At 44.8% G+C, this 23,788-nt stretch overlaps 1 protein-coding gene across 1 annotated transcript; it reads left to right on the top strand.

Moving 5' to 3' along the window:
• The first annotated feature begins 1,345 nt into the window (after positions 1 to 1,345).
• On the top strand, positions 1,346 to 22,379 carry sh2d4ba (SH2 domain containing 4Ba). Its single transcript, XM_014154951.3, has 8 exons — positions 1,346 to 1,761; positions 2,008 to 2,167; positions 2,415 to 2,562; positions 8,852 to 8,990; positions 9,269 to 9,575; positions 10,288 to 10,415; positions 14,604 to 14,824; positions 21,532 to 22,379. The coding sequence occupies exons 1-8, from the start codon at positions 1,593 to 1,595 to the stop codon at positions 21,622 to 21,624; spliced, it is 1,365 nt and encodes a 454-aa protein (XP_014010426.2). The 5' UTR covers positions 1,346 to 1,592; the 3' UTR covers positions 21,625 to 22,379.
• Positions 22,380 to 23,788: the final 1,409 nt, after the last annotated feature.

Here is a 23,788-nt window from a genome sequence, read left to right as displayed (position 1 = left end):
AGAGAGAGAGAGAGATGTTGATAAAGAGAGTAGGAGAGAGAGAGAGAAAGATGTTGATAAAGAGAGTAGGAGAGAGAGAGAGAAAGATGTTGATAAAGAGAGCAGGAGAGAGAGAGAGAGAAAGAGATGTTGATAAAGAGAGCAGGAGAGAGAGAGAGAGATGTTGATAAAGAGAGCAGGAGAGAGAGAAAGAGCTGTTGATAAAGAGAGCAGGAGAGAGAGAGAAAGATGTTGATAAAGAGAGCAGGAGAGAGAGAGAAAGAGAAATGTTGATAAAGAGAGCAGGAGAGAGAGAAAGAGAGCGTGGAGAGAAAAAAAATGTGCCTTATAGCAGTTTGTGGATGACGGTCCCCAGCAGAGCATATTATGTTGGGCTGTATGCTTACTGAATACTAAGACCCTGAGACAGACAGACAGACAGACAGACAGACAGACAGACAGACAGACAGACAGACAGACAGACAGAAACACACACACACACACACACACACACACACACACACACACACACACACACACACACACACACACACACACACACACACACACACACACACACACACACACACACACACACACACACAAAGCTGACAGCCATGGCCACCTGGTGTTTGCTGTAGTATCCATTTTCAGTGTTGGCCTGTGAAGGTAAACCAACCTGTCCGCCCCTGAACAGGTCCCTATTCACTTTATGTGTGAGTGGGACAGGTAGGCAGACAAACAACAGCACAGGGAATGGTAGAGGAAGTCATTCTCCCAATGACATCACTGTGAAACAGAACCGAGCTAGAGGAGAGGTAAACTCTATGTCTGCCCTATTTACTGTACTGTGGATGGTTCATTTAGCTGGTGGGAGGGAGAAGAGATGTTGTAACTAAGTCCCATTATAAGAGATTGTTGTAAATCTAAAAGGCACATTACAGTGGACATGAATGGTATAATGACTTCCATGAATCAGGCATTTGACTGGATTTTAGGTGGTTTATATAATTTCATTATAACCTGTTGTTTAGCTCTGAATAAATGAATGATTTGATAGCAGGAAGGATAGAAAGAAAACAACACTTATGTGAAACATTTCCATGGGTTGTACATGGAAGATGGGCATGAGTTTCATTCTTTCCCACTCCTGCACTAAAGACTATCATGTTGCACATCAGGTAAAGGGATCTGTGCTTACACACACACACACACACACACACACACACACACACACACACACACACACACACACACACACACACACACACACACACACACACACACACACACACACACACGCACGCACCAGAGATCAGGTTAAAACCCCTCGCTTCAAAGCACATGGAGCAGAGGGAAGGAAGATGGCCCCTGCATTTTGTTCTGGTGCTGGATCCAGTATGATGGTGAGAGAACAGGGAAGAGGAACAAGGATCTGAACTCTACAGCCCAGTAGGGTCTCTGAGGACTGTATGAACACATAGATGGAGGGAATGACACTTGTCTTCAATATGAAGTGAACTGATAAAAGGGGTTCATGGCCCCCTAACCCTCACCTAACCCCACCTTGGTTAACAGATCTCTTGGGTGTTTGGAAGCTTTGTGTTGCCAAGATGATGCAGCAGATTTTGAGGGACATGTACATCGATCCGGACCTGCTGGCGGAGCTCAACGAGGAGCAGAAGCATATCCTATTCTATAAGATCCGCCAGGAGCAGGTGAGGCGCTGGGATGAGAGGGAGAACCAAGAGAACCAGGAGAACCAGGACCAGGAGAAGAAGGGTGAGTCTGGGTGTACTGTACTGATTCTTTTTTGACAAGCGGAGTGTAGATTTAGACATGCTTTTAGCTGTGTCTACATTATGATTTCATAGGGATGTTTGGTATTGGTACTGGTAAGATTCGTCAAATAGAATATTCCAAAATAAACTGGAGACTGTAGAGGTTGTGTTTGAAATGGTTTTATTAGTCTCAGACACAGACAGCCAAAGGTGATGCTAACATGCTATCCCCACTGTGCCCGCTCAGGCAGCAGGAGAAGTATCCAGTGGCTGCAGGGCTGCGATGGGGATGTGTGGGTGTGGGTGATGGGCGACGCTCCTGGGGATAAGCCTTATGAGGACATCATCAAGGAGCTGATGGGGGAGAAAGCCAGACGGCAGGCTCAGCAGGAGGCCAAGGAGCTCTGGTGAGTGGGGAGGGATAAACCATTGTAAATGGTAAATGTTATTGAAGCAAGGGAAAATGTGCCAGAGAGATTATACTGTATGAGGGATGAGATGGGTAGATAGGGAGATATGTGTGTTATAGAGCCAGAACTAGATTGAAACTCTCCAAAGACATCTTTGATGCAACCCATGTCAAATTGGGCTTTAGGTAGGTTTCTCACCCCTTCCTTTCACAACAAAGTGTTTTTCAACAACCCTCTTGCTCAGGCGAACCAAAGAGGCTGAGATTGAGGAGAAGTTCCGGGATGCTATGGCGAAAGAGAAGGCCCGTTTTGTGGCAGGGAAGTGGAAAGAAGAAACGGAGGACAGGAAGGCTGCCAAGCAGGAAGAGGAACACATCCAGGAGGCTCTCAAGGTAGGGCAAAGGCTGTGTGTGTGTGTGTGTGTGTGTGTGTGTGTGTGTGTGTGTGTGTGTGTGTGTGTGTGTGTGTGTGTGTGTGTGTGTGTGTGTGTGTGTGTGTGTGTGTGTGTGTGAGTGATGGGGATCTTTGGTTGCAATTTGGAAATGCGAGTCGGATTACTTTTCCCATACAATCCAAGTGATCAATGTCATCGACAGGGATTGTGTTGATGCCCACCTTCAGGCCATACATTCTTTTTGCTGGACTACCTTGCCAGAACAGTCCCATTAAATATTTAAGCCTTTAAGTTGCATGGTGCAACGCCACACTGCTGTTAGAGAGAGAGGACATCCCCACAGTTTGCATCCCAGCGCACCCTGCTCTACAGGAGAGGGAGAAATATGAGAGAGGGGGATCGGTCGATCGATACTCAATCTGGGAAGCACACAAGCAGAGGGAGAATCAGCCTTATTAGAGGGATCTGTGGGGCAGGGGTGAAGTATTTTCCAGGGAGTGCACTGCACAGAACAGCCCTGTGTGTGTGTATATGTGATATGTGTATGTGTGTGCATGTGCGTGGGTGTAGAGATACCGTATATGTATATGAGGATTGATCATGGAAAAGGGTTTGGTCTTTATCAAACTTAATCATCTTTATACCTTCAAAGGAGAAGAAGAGGAAATAAGGGGGGAGCTGGAATCTGTGGGGGATGGCAGCACCACATCTGCTGTACCATAGAGCCCTGTTGGAGCATCAGCAGTCCTGGGTGATGTAGAACCCGGACGAATGAGACCTTCTTAAGAAACTCGTGAAATATTAAAGAGCTTGTTTATCATTGCCCTCTGTTGAGCTCGCCTGAAGGAAAAGCGCTGAGTCATTAAACATTTTCCTGTCTGAACCTCTGGGACAAACTGGGACTAAAATATAAAATATAGAAGACGCTAAAGTCGTATCACTAGACTATGTATAGCAGAGTTAGGTCATTAGTCTTCCACCAATTCAGTTTTCAATTCAGTCAATTCACAACCCTGGCTTCCACCACAATGTCTAAAAATACCATTTAACTGTTCTGTTTGATGGGTTAATTGTGCTGAAAACCCTGGTTTGAACCCCTGTTGGTTACATTCACAGCAGAGTAGCCTTTGACCTCTTTGAGAAACCCAATCGTGGTAAGTGCTTGACTTACCATTGAAGCAGAACCCTGTGTGGTCTGAAACTATGAATATGTTCACTGAGGTTCTATACACGACATGTTCTTTCCACAGTATCAAACAACACCAATTATCTCCCCATCACAACTGTCAGAAACATCGTTCACCACTCTCCAGCAGGGGGAAAAATCCTTTTAGCTAGAACAAAACACAACAGCTAACAATGGTCCTGGTCAAAAGCTGCCTGTTTTCACTCCATAACTCAATGACAATTACTCCATGCAACTAATTACAAGGCTTAAGTGGTTCAAATTACCACAATGCCATGTGTTTGTCCCTGGGAATAAATTATTCAGTAAATTATTACCACATCAGTACAGATGATGAGCCGAATGCTTGTGTATGAAATATCATACTGGGCCCGATTTCCCAAAAGCATCTTAAGGCCAAGATCATCGTAAGAACCTTTGTATGAGCATCTTTTCATCTCAGAGTCCATCGTTACTAAAGTTGCACTTGAAAACGCTTGTTATTTATCGACTGCCTCAGACCACTCGTAAAACAGCATTGTTAGGTGCTTTTTGCCCTTCCGCATCACTTTACACACAAATGATCTGTGGTTAACATAGAATCAAGATGCTCATTTGTCTCTCTGTGACTGCAGATAACTTCAGAACAAAGTTACCAATGTCTTTGTAATTTTTACAAACAAGCATGGTATAAAAATATGCTTCAAATGAAAACCTAGATGACTAAAATATTATTACAGTTTACATATATATTTAAATAATATTGAAATCAATTTCTTATTAAGTCAATAAGTTCTATTTTGCTAATTGTAGGTTACAGAAATGTTTGCCTCAGTATACACTATATATACAAAAGTATGTGGACACCCCTTAAATGTGTGGATTCAGCTATTTCAGCCATTTCCTTGTCCTGTTGTTGACAAGTGTATAAAATCGAGCACACAGCCATGCAATCTCCATAGACAAACATTGGCAGTAGAATGGCCTTACTGAAGAGCTCAGTGATTTTCAACGTGGTACTGTCATAGGATGCCACCTTTCTAACAAGTCAGTTCGTCAAATTGCTGCCCTCCTAGAGATGCCCCGATCAACCGTAGGTGCTCTTATTGTGAAGTTGAAACGTCTAGGAGCAACAATGGCTCAGCCGCGAAGTGGTAGGCCACACAAATCAAGCTCACAGAACAGGACTGCCAGGTGCTTAAGTGCATTGCATGTAAAAATCGTCTGTCCTCGGTTGCAACACTCACTACCAAGTTCCAAACTGCCTCTGGAAGCAACGTCACCTCAAGAACTGTTCGTCAGGAGCCTCATGATTTCCATAACCGAGCACCCGCACACAAGCCTAAGATCATGCGCAATGCCAAGCGTCGGCTGGAGTGGTGTAAAGCTCGCCGCCATCGGACTCTGGAGCGTTGGAAACGCGTTCTCTGGAGTGATGGCTCACGTTTCACCATCTGGCAGTCCATCGGAGGAATCTGGGTTTGGCAGATGCCAGGAGAATGTGACCTTCCCCAATTTATAGTGCTAACTGTAAAGTTTGGTGGAGAAGGAATAATGGTCTGGGGCTATTTTTCATGGTTCGGGCTAGGCCCCTTATTTCCAGGAAGGGAAATCTTAATATTAACATGACAAAATACAATGACATTCTAGACGATTCTGTGCTTCCAACTTTGTGGCAACAGTTTGGGGAAGGCCCTTTTCTGTTTCGGCATGACAATGCCCCAGTGTACAAATCAAGGTCCATACAGAAATGGTTTGTCGAGATCCGTGTGGAAGAACTTGACTGGCCTGCACAGAGACCTGACCTCAACCCCATCGAACACTTTTGGGATGAATTGGAACGCCGACTGGAGCCAGGCCTAATCGCCCAATATCAGTGCCCGAGCTCACTAATGCTCTTGTGGCTGAATGGAAGCAAATGCCCACAGCATTTAACAGCACGAAGAGTGGAGGCTGTTAAAACAGCGAAGGGGGACACGCTCCATATTAATGCCAATGATTTTGGAATGTAATGTTTGACGAGCAGGTATGTTCGACGAGCAAACGTATTGTTGTTCATGTAGTGTATTTCATGATGTGTAACAACATGTGCGCCATCTGTGATTTTAGTGCATTACTATTAGCCTGGCTAATGCGCGACGTTAAGGACGTAGAGAGGTTGGTGTTAGCAAGACTAGATTCTTATTGTGTAAACATTAGAATAAGGGTCCGGTTTCATTAATACAAAAGTGAAGACGGATCATCTCCTGGAGATATATTATTATCTTTATGGCTGTAAATATCAGAATCAGAGATTATGCTACAGGACACATTTGCTGATTGGAATATGTCCTGAGACTCTGCTGATAACGTTGACGAGCTAACCACCTCCGTCACCGGCATCGTAAGGAAATGCATCCGCGACGTTGTCCCCACAGTGAAGGTTCGCTGCTTCCCCAATCAAAAGCCCTGGATTAACAGAGGTTGGTGCTAAACTAAAGGACAGGGCTACCGCATACAACCATGAGGCTACAGCTGAGGACAGGAACATGTTTAAGAAGTCCCGCTACAAGGACTATGTAGGAATAAGGTGGGATGATATTACACAGGAAGACCCAGCCGTGATCTGCTCAATGATGCCTCTCTTCCAGACGAACTCAATGCATTTTATGCACGCTTCTACAATTACAACATCGTACCGTGTATGAGGGCCCCCACCAACCCAGAGGACTGGGTGATCTCACAAGGCCGCTGGCTGGACAGTATTCCAGGGTAGGTTCTCAGAGCATGCGCAGATCAGCTGGCAGACATATTCACGGTAATTTTCAACCTCTCCTTGTCCCAGTCTGTAATCCCCTCATTTTAAAATGACTTCCACCCTGTGGCACTCACATCTGTAATCATGAAATGCTTTGAAAGGCTAATTATGGCACACATCAACTTCATCATCCCAGACACCCTACACGCACTCCAATTTTCATACTGCTCCAAAAGATCCATAGATGACGCAATCGCAATTGCACTCCACACTGTCCTCACCCACCATAAGAGGAATACCTATGTGAGAATGCTGTTTAACACCATTGCCCCTCCAAGCTCATCACCAAGCTTAGGACCCTGGGACTGAACACCTCCCTATGCAACTGGATCCTGGACTTCCTGATAGGCCACCCCCAGGAGGTGAAGGTAGGCAACATCACCTCTACCACACTGATCCTCAACACAGAGGCCCCACAGGGGTGTGTGCTTGGTCCCCTCCTGTACTCCCTGTTCATCACGACTGCATGGCCGCGCACGACTCCAACACCATCATCAAGATAGCTAATGACATGACGGTGGTAGGCCTGATCACTGGCAACAATGAGCCAGCCTACAGGGAGGAGGTCAGTGACCTGGCAGTGTGGTGCCAGTACAACAACCTCCCTCAACGTCAGTAAGACCAAGCTGATAATGGAATACAGGAAACGGGAGGGCGAGCACGCTCCCATCCACATCAACAGGGCTGCGGTGGAGTGGGTTGAGAGTTTCAAGTTCTTCGTCCCCAAATCAATAAGGACTTAAAATGGTTTACTCACATGCGCACAGTCGTGAAGAAGGCGCGACAGTGCCTCTTCCCCCTCAGGAGGTTGAAAAGTTTTGGCATGGACCCTCAAATCCTCAGAAGTTCTACGGTGGCACCATTGAGAGCATCTTGACTGGCTGCATCACTTCTTGGTATGGCAACAGCACCACTCTGTCCCTAAGCCATAAGACAGCTAAATAGCTAACAGACTATCTGAGATGAAAAATATGACTGTCTCTATGCACACTCACAGGGCGCTACACTGCACTCATCCAACACACACATAACATGCACACACATTTATTCTGACTCTACTCTACGGGGGCGGCCGGTAGCCTAGCGGTTAAGAGCGTTGGGCCAGTAACCGTTGAGCCAGTAACTCGAATCACCGAGCCGGCAAGGTGGAAAAATCTGTTGTTTTGCCCTTGAGCAAGGCAGTTAATACCAACAACAACAACTGCTCCCCGGGCGCCGATGATGTGGATGTCGATCAAGGCAGCAGCCCCCTGCAGCTCTCTGATTGAGGGGTTGGGTTAAATGCGGATGACATATTGGTTTAAGTCATTCAGTTTTGCCACTGACTAGGTTTCCCCTTCACACACAAACTCACATAGAATCATCATTTACGCTGCTATTACTCTTTTTATCATATATCCTGATGCCTAGTCACCTTACCCTTATATACATATCTACCTCTATCACTCCAGTATCCCTGCACATCGTTAATATGGTATTGGAACTGACCCTGTACAGTACATTGCTTCTTACTTTCTCATGTTCTTATTTCTTATTTTTATTTGTTGTGTGTTTTTGTTCTACCTTATGTTATTTTTAGAGATACATTGATATTGATTAGTACATTGTTGGTGTTTGAGCTTGCAAGAAAGGCATTATACTGTACTTGTGCACGTGACATTAAAACGTGAAACTATTGAGGTGGCTTGTTCTAATGCTCAGTCTACCTTACAATAGGCTTAATGTACAAAATCTTAGATTTGGCCCATCATTCTGCACATTTTGTTACATACCATGAAATGTATTGAGGCAAAAAAATAGTCTGTAGGCTACACTTAGCTAAATAGAACTCAATATGATTGAAATATGGATTATGTAGCCCACTGTATTTAACTTTTAATTCAGTCATCTCAGTGTTCATTTGAAGCATAATTTATTTATTCGCTTGTTTGTAACAATTGCAAAGACATTGGCAACTTTGTATTTGTAGTCAACTTGGTTCTGAAGTTATCGGCGGTCACAGATTAACAACAAGTGCCGTGGAAGGGCCAAAAACGACCAAACGACTCACCTACTGTTCTAAGAGTGGTCTGAGGCAGTCGGTAAATAACGAGTGTTTTCAAGTGCAACTTTAGTAATGATGGTTTTGGGAAACAGCTCAGCGATTTAACAATTCTCCTACGAAGGTTCTTACGATTAACTTAACCATTATTACTGATGTGTCTTATTACAAAATGATATGCAAATAACTCTGCAGTGTGTGTGGGTGTGCGTACGTGTGTGTGTGTGGTGTGTACGCCCGCCAGTCTTTTGTTTCCCATTCCTCACACATTTCTTCTCCGACAGAAACGAGAGGAGGAGGAGAGACAGCAAGGTGAGGAGGAGATAAAACGTGCAGAGGAGAAGAGAGCGAGGGAGCTGTATATCTCCCTGGAGCAGGAACAGAGAAGGAGTGAGAAGGATGACAAGGAATGGGAGGAGCAACGTAAGTCAAGTGTTCCCTGCCTTTTCTGTCTACAACTGTTTTCCTTTCCAGTGATCACCTCCTTCAATTCTCCACCCCTCATTTTTACTCCTTTTACATCATCCTCTTGTATTTACCTGTCCCTCCCTAAATATCAACTCCAAAACTTTGGTTGTTTATTCTCAAACTTGTACAGTTAAGCTCTCTCGTGGTACTACAGGACACATCTGAGAATGAAAGTCCAATGCAAAGTCACTTCCTTTTCAAATCCTCTCTCTCCTCCATTTTGCCCCTTCCAGTGCGGCGCTCTAAGATGGCTGACCAGGAGATGCAGAGAAAAGCAAGGCGGGCACGGGATGAGTACAAGCGTCAGTCCCTGCGGGCTATAGAGAAGGGTCGTGTGGCAGGGCTCAGTGGGCTGTTCCAGCAGGGCCCAGTGGTGGGGAACGGACCAACAGCAGCCCCCTTCAGGAGATACAGCGACGTGCTAGAGTCCTCCTCCTCCACCACCCACCGCCCCGGCCTCCAGCCTGCTGCTCCTCCATTGTACCGCCGCAGACAGAGCCAAAGACACAGCACCATTGTTACACAGCCACTGATGGACAGGTACAGATATAGCGCTAGCCTACTACTCATGAATACGTATAAGGATAGTTATAAACTGGGTTGTTTGAGCCCTGAATGCTGATTGGCTGCTCTAATTACGTTGGTAACCAGTTTATAATAGCAATACGGCACCTCAGGGGTTTGTCGTATATGGCCAATATACCACGGCTAAGGGCTGTATCCAGGCACTCCACGTTGCGTGCAGGATGTATAAGGATAAATATGGCACTAGCCTACTACTCATGAATACGTATAAGGATAGATATAGCACTAGTTTACTACTCATGAATATGTATAAGGATAGATATAGCACTAGCCTACTACTCATAAATATGTATAACGATATAGCATTAGCCTACTACTCATGAATATGTATAGGGATAGATATAGCATAATTACTATGCAAGAACCAATCAATATACAGATCAGATGCATAGACTGGTAAAGTAGAATAAATGTATATAAAATGCATTTATGGGTTTCCATAACCGAGCACCCGCACATGTGTATTAAGTGATACACAGAAGCAGACCCGATAGGCCCACCATGCTTTTATGTGCCTGGAACTCATCTAAAGCATGATGCACCTTTATCATGGCAGCATTAAAAGGCTTAGGGCAATCTGTGCTATAATATGTCTTAAATGCTTATTATGATATATGATGTGGTTATGTCTTGCTTCCCTTCAAAAAAAAATCTCTGTCTTCTCCAGTCCAGCCTGGGTGAGAGCCCCCCGGCCCAGCTCCAGAGAGTGTGTTTTGCTGTGGTTCAAAGAAGAGCAGACGCCCAAACAGGCTGGCTATGAGCGCAACAGCACCACCATCGCCCCCTGGTTCCACGGTCAGTGCTGAGTTGTTTTCTTGATCAATAGTGGATCCCTCCAAGCTTCCCCTCTTGCACCAATCTACTTACCACTGCCACATGCAAACTATCTAACTCAAAAGTATTCTCAGGAATTGAGCATTGAAGGGAAGTGTCAGTCTGTTCGTGCATGCTAGGGTGTGTGGCTGGAGGGATGAGGCTCTTCAATAATAAATAGGCCACCCTAGACTAATTACTGGCGAGTGGCCCTGAGCCCTAACTCTCTCCATAATAGGTCACAGTGTGTAGCTCCTGGTTAAGTGACAAAAGCCCAGATGAATGGGCCTATGAGTGGCACACTCCACTGGAAAGAGGGGTGCAACATGCACTTCATGCTATCATGCAGAGACAGGGTATCAGGAACCTAAACAATGTGAGCACATCCAAACCCACTCTTTATATTGAAAAGATGCCAGTTTAATACCGTTTTCCCAAATCATGCATTCAGGCAACTGTCATTATCTCTCTGTCACTGAGATTACTTTTGTCAGTAACAACGTTAGACAACATTAAAAGGAAATATTCACGCATTTTAAATGTTATTTAGTATTTGTGCATCTCTGAGCAATGTCCTATCAATTCCTGGGGTCAACTTTGTTTTCATGTGTATCTGAGCTCTTTCCATTTACGCAGGCAGACATACAGCCGGTATGACGTAGCATTGTGAAAAAGTTGCTCTCACTACACTGGAAGATTACTTTAGATCGCGAAAAGTCTATCACACAGGTCAGATTTCAATACTGTCTGATGTCATAACGCGGGAGGTCTTCTCTCGAATGAGCCATTGATCATATATTTGCGATATTCCTACCTTGAGATTTTGTAATTTAACAGAGGGTGCACCACATTTCTCCTATTTCTCTGCCACTTCAATCCAAGGTGCCGTTGCAAACTTCACACTGCAAAGAACATGATCTGTAGGTTGAACATGGTGAGATTGTAGACTCCTAAATTGATATTGCAGTTTGTTTAGGCAATTTTGCAGATGTTGCTATTATTGTGTGTAGCTAGCCCATATAGAGCATAGCATTATGGGTTTTGTAGTCGACTTGAGCTGCAGATATCCACAACGATTTTCACATGTTGCTAGCAATCTTTTTATAAAGACAAAATAAAAAATTTGTTCACAAAATATATTGTTCTCACATATTAGTGTAATCTAACACTGTAAATTACAGGCAGGTTTGGGGAGTAACAGATTACATGTAATCCATTACATGTAAGGGATTACAAAAACAGGTAACTGTAATCTGTTACATTACCAACAAAAATATTGTAATCAGATTACAAATACTTTTGAAAAACTAGAGAGACCACTATGATGACACACCAAATGTGTTTGGTCGATCGCGGGAAAAGAACAGGAATAGGTTTTTGTTGGCTACAGTCCAAGCTATGTCTTCCAATGGTGCGACTGCTGTCAGCATCCAAAGATGATCCAATCTGAATAAACGCTTGGAGGTAAGGATGACAGTAGTGGTATAGTCTACGACAATACGGATATCCCTTATTGATATCTACGTAGCGCATTGATGTGAATCACACTGCTACTCTCTCATTTAGCTATTTGCGCCTTACGGATTGTGGTTGTTGTGGATGGCTGTTCACAAATCTAAATATGTATTTGAACCCAGTAATGGTTGAATTCAAGAAGTTTAAGCTGCCTGTCATTGTTTTTGAAACCAGTGGACAGCCAGTGAAAAACGGGCTCTTGCAACAGCTGCATAGTGTGGATCCCAGCCTATGGAATAAGTGGAACTTTTATTGCTCAACCTAATTCATGCTGTAAAAAAAATCCATAGGTCTAATGGACACATGCTCAAACTCGCACACTTTTGATATACTTAAAAGGGCAATCTGTAGTTGCTATATCCATTTTTGGACGGATATATATATATATATTGTTAACACATCCTAGATCTGAATGAAAGAAATAATCTTATTAAATACTTTTTTCTCTACATAGTTGAATGTGCTGACAACAAAATCAAGCAAAAATAATCAATGGAAATCCAATTTATCAACCCATGGAGGTCTGGATTTGGAGTCACACTCAAAATTAAAGTGGAAAACCACACTACAGGCTGATCCAACTTTGATGTAATGTCCTTAAAACAAGTCAAAATGAGGCTCAGTAGTGTGTGTGGCCTCCACGTGCCTGTATGACCTCCATACAACGCCTGGGCATGCTCCTGATGAGGTAGGGGATGGTCTCCTGAGGGATCTCCTCCCAGACCTGGACTAAAGCATCCACCAACTCCTGGACAGTCTGTGGTGCAACGTGGCGTTGGTGGATGGAGCGAGACATGATATCCCAGATGTGCTCAATTGGATTCAGGTCTGGGGAACGGGTGGGCCAGTCCATAGCATCAATGCCTTCCTCTTGCAGGAACTGCTGACACATTCCAGCCACATGAGGTCTAGCATTGTCTTGCATTAGGAGGAACCCAGGGCCAACCGCACCAGCATATGGTCTCACAAGGTGTCTGAGGATCTCATCTCGGTACCTAATGCAAACCTTCTTGCCACAGCTCGCATTGATGTGCCATCCTGGATGAGCTGCACTACCTGAGCCACTTGTGTGGGTTGTAGACTCCGTCTCATGCTACCACTAGAGTGAAAGCACCGCCAGCATTCAAAAGGGACCAAAACATCAGCCAGGAAGCATAGGAACTGAGAAGTGGTCTGTGGTCCCCACCTGCAGAACCACTCCTTTATTGGGGGTGTCTTGCTAATTGCCTATAATTTCCACCTGTTGTCTATTCCATTTGCACAACAGCATGTGAAATGTATTGTCAATCAGTGTTGCTTCCTAAGTGGACAGTTTGATTTCACAGAAGTGTGATTGACTTGGAGTTACATTGTGTTGTTTAAGTGTTCCCTTTATTTTTTTGAGCAGTGTATATATATATATCTATTGATTCTTGAAGAATATAACTTATAAATGCCTCATAAGCTTAGTTCAACTGTCACACTCCATGATAAACTAAAATATAAGCATGTTTTTTTCCAATATTTGTAAACATTGTAAATGTAAAAAGACACTGTATAGCCTCATAACATGTTTAAAATAATACGTTTGATATCATGGATGGTCAATCCTTGCATCCATAGCTCTGTCTATTAATCTGAGAGTAGTTACATTTCTCCTGGCCCATCCCTCAGCTTTTTATCAAAACAGAGGCGGGGTGTCCATTTTGTTATTGTTTCATCTGTGGATTTGCCCTTTAAACCGCTGCATATTATCAAGATAAAGTGTCACCAACAAAAAGGTAAACAATAGGCCTATAGCAAATGCAGCATATGGCATTCATTTTTCACATGTAAATAGCACTTTTCAGTAGTGCTCAAAGCATGCCTTTCCATGAGCGCAACGTTTATTTTTCAACTCGAATCAATGAGCCCAATAAGTCCTCTATGACAACAAAATCATAAACAGCGTAGGGCTGGCTAATAAGTCCTTAGTTTTGGGGTTATGCTCAAGTAAACAATTTGGCTAATCTATACTTCCATATTTCCAAGTCCTATTCTTGAAGATCAAGGGTATAACATTTATTGGAATGACTGGAATTCTGATAAACTTTGGTTTTAAATGTAAATATATAATTTAATCGGATTATATGTAGTAGAAAGCGATGGATTGGAAGAAGCCTACATTACCAACCAATAAAGTAAATTTAACATCCAGATATGGCCAGCTATGTAAAGTTCAACATTGATTTATCCTGCAATAGATGTTGTTCAATTGGTAACATACATTTTTGTCTTCTACTAATGCCTCAAAGGGAAAGTAATCTAAAAGTAACTGAATGTAATCAGATTACGTCACTGAGTTTGGGTAAACCAAAAGTTACGTTACAGATTACAATTTTGGACAGGTAACTAGTAACTAACGTATTACATTTAGACAGTAACCTACCTAATACTGATTATAGGAATGTGTGGTTTCAGGTGGAGTTTTACTTTAATCATTTAGGGCAATGAGTTCTTCTGGGCCTAATGAGAGGAAATTCAAGAATATTGTGCAAGGACCTTGGGCCTCTCTTTGCTTTGGATTTAACTACTGTCAGACTCTCCCTCCTCCTCAGGTCTAATTTAACTACTCAGACTCTCCCTCCTCCTGACCTCAGGTCTGATTTAACCACTCAGACCTGCTCCCCTCCCCAGGTCTGATTTCCAGACAGGAGTCAGAGACCCTGCTGATGAACGCAGCAGAGGGTTCCTTCCTGGTGAGGGTGAGTGACAGGATCTGGGGCTACACGCTGTCCTATCGCACGGCCGACAGCTTCAAACACTTCCTGATCGATGCATCAGGAGACTACTACAGCTTCCTGGGTGTGGACCAGAACCGCCACGCCACCCTGGCTGACCTCATCGACTTCCACAAGGTGGGCAGGTAGTTTACAGTATGTACAGGGTTTCACACAGTGAACTGCAGGGGTTGGGTCAGACACTTAGCATGCTATATACATCAGTAATGTCAGTGTCAGCATAGAGACTCCATGTGGAAATCAGATTATATGGTTACTTAGTAACTCAACATCAAAGTGACAGCCAGCAAACATCTGGGAGTAAGTCTAATCAAATGCTCCATGATATACATCCGTGATCTTTTCATATCACATCAACTATTTTAGCAACCAATCACAAGCACGGCTGAACTGCGTTATCTTCAATAACACTGACTTACTTACCATGGAAACATATTCTCAGATGCGGAGGCTGACAGAACTGAATGTGTGAACTGTTTATCTGTGACATTAGTTATATGCTAATGTGAAAAGTGTGCACGTTGGTCTTCAGGAATTTGCATGTCTCTTTGGCATTACACACACATACAGTATAACATGGAGTCACTGTGTACTGATCAGATAGAGCATATTGACAAACAGTTTGAATATGATTCACCACAGATCATCACATTGAATCTGGAAAAACGAAACATAAAACCATCCTATTACTATATACAGTGCATTCGGAAAGTATTCAGACCTCTTGACTTTTCCACATTTTGTTACGTTACAGCCTTATTATAAAATGTATTAAATTGTTTTCCCCCCTCAATCTACACACAATACCCCATAATAACAAAGCAAAAACAGGTTTAGGAATTTTTGCAAATTTACTAAAAGACCCCTTAGTCAGTACTTTGTTTACACCTCCTGTTGGGCAGACCACGAATCAACTGCACCCATGGTCCTGGTGAAGGTTGACGGACACGACACGGAAGCTCTATTAGACTCCAGAAGTATGGTTACCCTCGTAACCACGAGCCTGCTGAACCAGGATACCGAAAATGGTAGGGAGATGTCCATTTCCTGTGTTCACGGGGACACAAAGTGGTATCCAACCATATGGGCGAACATCGTGACGCCACAAGGGAACTGCCAGATGATGGTGGGTGCAGTACCAGAGTTGCCAGTATCTCTCCTAGTGGAACGAGATTGTCCGCTGTTCGCGGCCCTGTGGGGGCACGAGCTGAGGAAGAAGGTACGAGCCGGCCGAAGACAAGAGCGAGGACCCATCGCCTGTGCGGCCCGGAAGCAAACGGTTGATGAACCTGTATCTACGGCTCCGGAGTCAGAGGGGGGGGGCCGGAACCCGACCCCCCCCCCCCCGGGGAACCACGGGAGAAAGAACCCAGCCTCCCCCTCCTCGATTTCTAGGGGCCAGTCGAGACACCCCCTGGGGGCCAACTGAGGGGACAATTCGGGGCGGCCCAGTGGGAGGATCCTAACTTGAAAGCTGCAGCAGCCCAAGTGATAGCGGTGGATGGACAGCTACTTCCGGGGGTGAGTGACTGGCGATACCCCATTTCCAAATCAATAATAACCTTTTGTATCAGGTGTCGCGCCAACAGGGGGAACATCGAGAGGTATTGTTGCTGCCCCGACGGTAGGTGAAAACCGTTCTTCAGCTGGCCCACACGCACCTGTTGGGGGCGCACCTGGGAATGGAGAAGACCCGGGAACAGATCGCCACCCAGTTCCACTGGCCCGGGATGAGGAGGACCGTGGAAGATTACTGTAGCAGCTGCCCGGAGTGTCAAATGACTGCCCCAAAGGCACACTGCCCCAAAGGCACACTTCCGAAACCCACTGGTCTCCCTACCGATCATCGGGGTGCCCTTTGAACGCATCGCCATGGACGGGACCCCTGGTAAAAACAGCACGAGGACACCGGTACATCCTGGTAATAGTGGACTATGCCACCCGGTATCCCGAGGCCATTCCACTATGGACGGTGGTATCCAAGGGAATCGGCCGGGAGCTGTTCCACCTCTTTAGCCGGGTGGGCATCCCGAACGAGATCCTGACAGACCAAGGAACTGAGTTTATGTCCCGCCTAATGAAAGATTTGTGTGCTCTCCTGCAGATCAAGCAGATCCGGACCTCCGTCTTCCACCCGCAGACGAATGGGCTCGTCGAGCGGTTCAATAAAATGCTCAAATAAATGCTGCGGATGGTCATCGAGCAGGATGGGAAGAACTGGGACCAGCTACTACCCCACCTAATGTTTTCAATCCGAGAAGTACCCCAGTCCTCCACTGGGTTTTCCCCTTTCAAACTCCTCTACGGGAGGACGCCACGAGGCCTACTGGACCTAGCCAAGGAGGTGTGGGGAAGCCCAACTGACACCCTTACGCAGCATGGTAGAGCACGTGGAGACAATGAGGGAGCGGATGACAGCCATATGGCCAGTCATGAGGGAACACATGGAGAAGGCCCAAAGCGCCCAAGCCCAGGTCTACAATCGGGGAGCCCAGCCCCGAGAATTCCAGTTGGGAGACAGGGTGTTGGTCTTAATCCCCACGGCCGAAAGTAAGTTCCTGGCAACATGGCACGGGCCATACGAGGTGATCGAGAAGCTGGGACCTGTCAATTACCGCGTACGGCAGCCGGGGAGACAAAAACCCCAACAGATTTACCACATTCCAGCGATTGATGAATAAAGTACTTCGACCACACCAGCAGTACGCAGCGGCCTATTTGGATGATATCATCATCCACAGCCAAGGTTGGGAAGAGCACCTGACGCGCCTCCAGGCAGTGCTGGACGCGCTCAGGCAAGCTGGGTTGATCGCGAACCCCAAGAAATGCAAACTAGCGTTCGAGGAGGTGGAGTACCTGGGGTATTTGATCGGACTGGGGAACGTCAAGCCATAGGAGAGGAAGGTTTACGCGGTACGTGACTGGCCCATTCCATGCACCAAGACACAGGTCAAGTCCTTCCTAGGACTGGCAGGATACTATAGCCAGTTTATCCACAACTTTGCGGCTATAGCTTCCCCCCTCACCGATCTAACCAGGGCCCGCCTCCCGAAAACAGTGAAATGGACGGACGAGACAGAAGCGGCGTTCAGCCGCCTAACGGAAGCGCTGTGCTCCCATCCGATTCTCGTAACGCCCGATTTCCAGATGCCGATGGTGGTCCAGACAGATGCATGTGATACGGGACCAGGGGCAGTTCTGTCCCAGATACACAATGGGGAGTAGCACCCCATCATGTACATCAGCCGAAAGCTGATACCTAGAGAAATAAGTACTCCATTGTTGAGAAAGGGTATCTAGCGGTGAAGTGGGCGCTAGACACTCAAGTATTACCTGTTAGGTACCCACTTTACCCTGGTCACGGACCATGCTCCCCTGGTCTGGATGGCCAGGGGAAAGGACACAAACGATTGGGTCACCTGGTGGTTCTTGTCCCTTCAACGCTTTCCTTTTTCTGTTGTGCACAGGTCAGGGGCGAAGCATGGAAACACGGATGCCCTATCGAGGATGGAGACATAGGTTGCACTGATGACAGTCCCCTCCCTGACAGAGCTAAGGGGGGGGGGGAGGGGTGTACCACCAGGGGGAGACTCATCGAGGCCTGGTGACAGACGGAGTATACATCATAAGGCAATGGCTCTATCTGCTGGACGTGCCAGGTCTTGACGGTCTCTCCGGCCAGGACTAATTGAGGCTGATTGGGGATTGGTGAGTAATCAAGGGCTGATTCCTCACCAGCTGTACAAGTCCCATAAAGCTGCCAGAAGGGCAGCACACAGGGAAGAGACTGGGGGAGGAAAGGACTCCCGTATAGTTGGGGACGGTACCAGAGGTAACAGGAGGGAGTTCAGTTTTTTATCCCCACAGGATACAGGAAGACCCGGAGCCCAGAAGACGGTATCCCGGAGAGGGTCTCTTGGGGGAGACCTATTCTTTTCTTATGGACTTTTATTTTAATAAACACCTTTGAAAGTGAGCTAATCTTACTCTGTCCGTGTCTGATCTGTGTAAACGTTTTGACCCTACCGCCTGGTCTGCCATATTCTCAAGGATGATCAATGGAAACAGGATGCATCTGAGTCTAATAGCGAAGGGTCTGAATAATTATGTAAATAAGGTATTTCTGTTTTTTATTTTTAATACATTTGCATAAATGTATAAAAACCTGTTTTAGCTTTGTCATAATGAGGCATTGTGTTTTGATTGATGAGAAGAAAAAAATATTGAATCCATTTTAGAATAAGGCTGTAACGTAACAAAATGTGGGAAAAAGTCAAGGGGTCAGAATACCTTCCAAATGCACTGTAGATATGTAATATGCAAGCAGTAAACAGCAACAGACAAACAACAGCTGTTGATAAAAATGTATAGCACAGACATATGAGACGGTCATGTAATGTCTGTAGGGCAGTGGTACTCATTGCGCGAGCCATTCATTTGAAGCTTGCGGTGATTTTCCTATTTTCCATTCATAATACATAGTAAGGATGCAATTTCAATTCAAGGTGTTTAATACAGGCCAGAATCACTTTAATGCAGGCCAGAATCATATATCTAGTTGTCCCTGTACGGCAGATAGATGGCAGTATGGCGCAGCTGTTGAACAGAAAGGCCGAAATAGAACGTTTGCCGAAATAGAACGAAACCGCTCAGCTACAGCGACTGACACATGTCAGTTTGCTACTAGCTAATTTTGCAGTCTTGTCGACGTGGATCGATTTATTGTAAAAATAAAAAATCTGACAATGAAAATGAGGGGGAAGTGCTGGAGAACAACGTGACAGCTATGAACGAACCACCGGAGAACCAGGAAAATCAGGAAGATGGCGGCTGTGAAATGCAGCGAGCTAATGTGGCTCCGATGGGTAAGAGAAGGATATGGTCGATTCAAGAATAACACAGAAAGTTCCAAAAGAAATGGACAGACAAGTCTTTTTTGTAGTACATAATGGGACTAGCTCACTATTTCTTATTTGCCAGAAGGCAGTCAATTGTTTTAAACGAGCAAATTTAGAGCAACATTTCCAGTCACACCAAGCCCCCTTTGATGAAACATATCCGCCACAAAGCAACCACAGAAACAACAAAATAGCGCAAGGACAGCTCAAGGGACAACAAATTATGGACAGTTCTAGCACTGTTGCAGAGGCAACATATGAGATTGCTTGGATACTCGCGAGAAACAAGGCCTTCACAGACTCAGAGATTGTCAAACAATGTTTTTCGGCCCGCAGCCGAAATATTGTATGCTGATTTCACAAACAAGGAAGCTATTTTAAAGCAAATTAAGGGACTGCAACTCTCAGACTCGACCATAACAAGATGCATAAAAGACATCGGCAAGCAACTGATGACTGACATCCGTGGCGCTGTGTTTTAGTATTGCGCTTGAAGAAAGCACTGATGTAAGTGACATTCCCCAATTATGTGTTTTGGTCCGCTTCCCTCAAAATGAGTCGTTCGGATAGGAACTTTTATGTTCACTGCCCCTTCAAGACAAACACTAGGAGAGGATATTCTGAAAGCCCTTGTTACATTTGTTGCTGATAATAATATTGACTGGTCAAGTCGGGCATATGTGTGCACTGACGGCACCCCAAACATGTTAGGGAATGAGAAGGGACTCATAGGCCTGATGAGAAAGAGAGGATGTTCCCGAATTTGTTACATTTCATTGTATTATTCATCAGGAAGCACTTGTGGCTAAACTCAAAGACTGTGACTTACAGAATGTGACGCAGCAAGTCGTACTCGTGGTGAATATTATTATTGTGAGGGTACTGAATCACTGGCAATTCCGCGAGTTGCTGGAGGAATACCAGACAGAATACGGTGACTTGATATTTCACAATGATGTGAGATGGCTGTCTCGTGGCAGAGTTTTGAAAAGAGGAGCAAGAGCTGGATGATCCACAGTGGATATTAAAGCTGAACACAGTGAATCTCCAGCTCCAAGGGAAAGCTAAAACTCCGGGCAAAATGTTACATGTGGTCACAGCATTTCAAAATAAAATCCCCACACTGTTCATACCTGACAGACAGTTTGTTCTTTCCCCAAAATCAGCAGTCACCACATACAACCCAGACATACTGCAACATTTTAGCTATGATGCATTTGTGCGTGTGTTGGAAGAGTTGGAGTCAAGATTCAAGGATATCATGGAGTACATGGAGTTTTTCAACATCATTGAGAACCCCTTTCATGTGCCAGTGTTATCTCTGACCCCAGTCATCACAGCCCTCTGTCCTGACAGTGCTGGAATAGAGTGAGATAGTGGAGCTGCAGGCACATGACACATTGCAAGGTGAACTAAGATCAGGTGTTACCCATTTCTGGAGCCTTGTATCAGACACAGAGTATCCACTTCTGAAGCAGTGTGGGCAAAAGGTGACCATTTTATGTCAGCACTTACTCATGTGAATCAACATTTTTAACAATGAATATTGTGAAACAAAAACAGAAACAGTCTGACCAATGCACACCTGGATTGCCTCAAGGATAGCCACCACAGACTATACATTTAGAATGAATTCAGTCAAGGAGCAGAAGGGACATTTTCGCTTATCCAACTAATGAGATAACCCTTAATATGGGTCATATACATGTGATGTAGCCTATGTGATGTGCTGTACATCAAATCAATTGCATGTGCTATATTGCTCTGAATTTGCTCTCAATTGATGATAATGGAAGAAAAAGTACAACAAATGAAAGATCTGTGCGGCCCTCTGAATGATTGTCTCAACCCAAAGTGGCCGCCTTACAAAAAATAGTGAGTAACGGCTGTAGGGTTTGTTCTGATGATCTGTCTGACTGTCTCTAGGAGGAGGTGATCACCACATCAGGAGGAGAGCTTCTGCAGGAGGCATGTAAACGTACAGTCTCAGCCACGGACTATGGGGGGCTCTTCCAATGACCCCCTCCCTCTACACCCTGTCAGGTCACTATGAACACCTTTCTGCTCTCTGCAATGTTACTTTGACCTCCCCCTACTGGATTCACACAGTGAGCTCAGTCTTTCTCCAGGCATGGAGCCATGTCTTCAGACTCGAACCACTCCACAGAACTGTCTACAGACATCCATTCCCCCAGTAGCATCTTGCATGTGCCTCGCCACTAGCTGTTGCAGTGGGGAATTACTGGTAAACAAATTGCTGCTACAAGCTGTTTGGAAACTGGAAACTGTCTAACATGAGAGTGAGCCATTGAGACATACATTGTTTCTACCTGAGAAGTTACACAAATGTTGAGCAACAGTGCAATTCAGGACAAGATCAAGCTCTTAGGGAAAGAGCAGACTTGTGTACGCGGGTAAGCAGACACACCCAGACACCAGAGGCAACAAGGAACAGAGGTGGATTGTTAAAAGTGTCTCGCATCTGTCAAACACTCCTATTGACACTATTTCTTGTTGAAGACAAAGATTCTCACTTTGTACTTATGCAAACTTATGATGAGAAAGAGCTACTTCCCCACTTGAGACACAAAACACATTCAGATTAAACAAAGGTTGTCTCAGATGTTATGCTTTTAGGGAGTAGTGAAGCTTCAAAGTGGAGTCATAGAGGACTTGTTTTTATGCACTCATTCCTATTGGGAATCTGATGTCATCCTGATTGGGCTTTGTTCCTGGGCAAGACTGCAGATGAAGGAGAAAATTTGCATAGAAATCACTGACATACAAATTACATATACCAAATGAATGCACATCCTCCTCCCAGTTAAAGGTACTATACGAAGGAAGTATTCATAATTTCTTGAGGTCCACCCATCTTTAGAATGAATGGAGCAACTGCCCACCTGTTCATGATACAAGACTAGTGCTGTCGCAGCACTGACAGCTTTTTCCATGCAAGTGATAGCCTCACTGGACCCGAGTGGGTAACCAGAGCTCTTCTTTTCCAACGGCCAGAATCATTCAGCAGTTAGAACAGCCAATACTAAACAGCACTATGCTAATGCCGCCACCCCCCAGTTAACATAATCAACACACACTCCCACCCACCCCGCAAACACACACAGTCAATTATAAGCTCAGGTTTCCACAACACTGGGACGCAGCATTTTCCTGGCTAGTATAGATAGGCTGCTGTAGTAACGCAGCAAGAGAGATTGTTGTGTGGCAGGCAGCCTTTGTCCGGCTTTAGGTGTCAGTTTCTCAGCAGTAGGTCCAGCATTAATCAGTGAGCTAGGTGGTCAGTCTGTTTAGAGCAGCCAGTAAGTAGTCAGCCAGACACACAAAGCTACACTGAATATCAACTTCATCACAGTCTGTCACTCATCAACCTGTGGAAAACAGAAAAAAAGGCCCCGTGGGCATCAAAGGGAGGGATCAAAGATGGAATTGTTCCTACTACTTTGCCCCAAAAACAATAAAACGCTTCATCTAATATAGAGGGATTTTGTTTTCCTATCAGGCAACACCTTTTCCGGGCAGGCAATAGCTGTATATAGAGTTACTGCCAGTCTCTGCTCTAAATGGTTTGGACTGTCCTTCCTGTCTCACATGGTCACTTCATCAAAACTGAGGAGGTACTATTGTGGCTGTTTTTACAGAGCACATTCTGCAGAAATGACTCAAAACACAAACTGTCAGAAACAGAAATTGGCAAGCGACACATCGCCACCAGCAAATTACACAGATCTGTACTTTCATGTGATAAATGACTTTCATCTTCTTGGAGATAAAGGATAGACTATATACATTGTATAAATGTTGCTTTGTGAATAGTATACTGCCTTGACTTGTAGTTAACTGCAGGGAATCTATTACCAAAATTAGGGTAGTCACATTTCACATAATCGCCACAATTAAGTAGTTGCCAACACCCTAACGATAACAAGCTAATTCTAGGGCTTGAACAAAACAATCACAATTATGACTAATCAATTTATAGTGTAATATCTACACTGTCTAAAATGTTGCAAGATTCCAAAATAAATGTTTTTAATAACTCTTACATGAAGGTTGTTCAGGACTTGTGGTCATTTCCCATTATGAACACAAGAGGGCTCTAAAACACAAGTCAGTACTTTTTAGAATAAAGTTGCCTTTGTTTTTTTTGGGCGAAGCCAATATG

The sequence above is a fragment of the Salmo salar genome, chromosome 18 (assembly GCF_965601325.2).
Source record: "Salmo salar chromosome 18, fSalSal1, whole genome shotgun sequence".
NCBI classification, from domain to species: domain Eukaryota; kingdom Metazoa; phylum Chordata; class Actinopteri; order Salmoniformes; family Salmonidae; genus Salmo; species Salmo salar.
The sequence above is the reverse complement of the archived record's forward strand: the minus strand, read 5'-3'. Positions and strand labels throughout refer to the sequence as shown.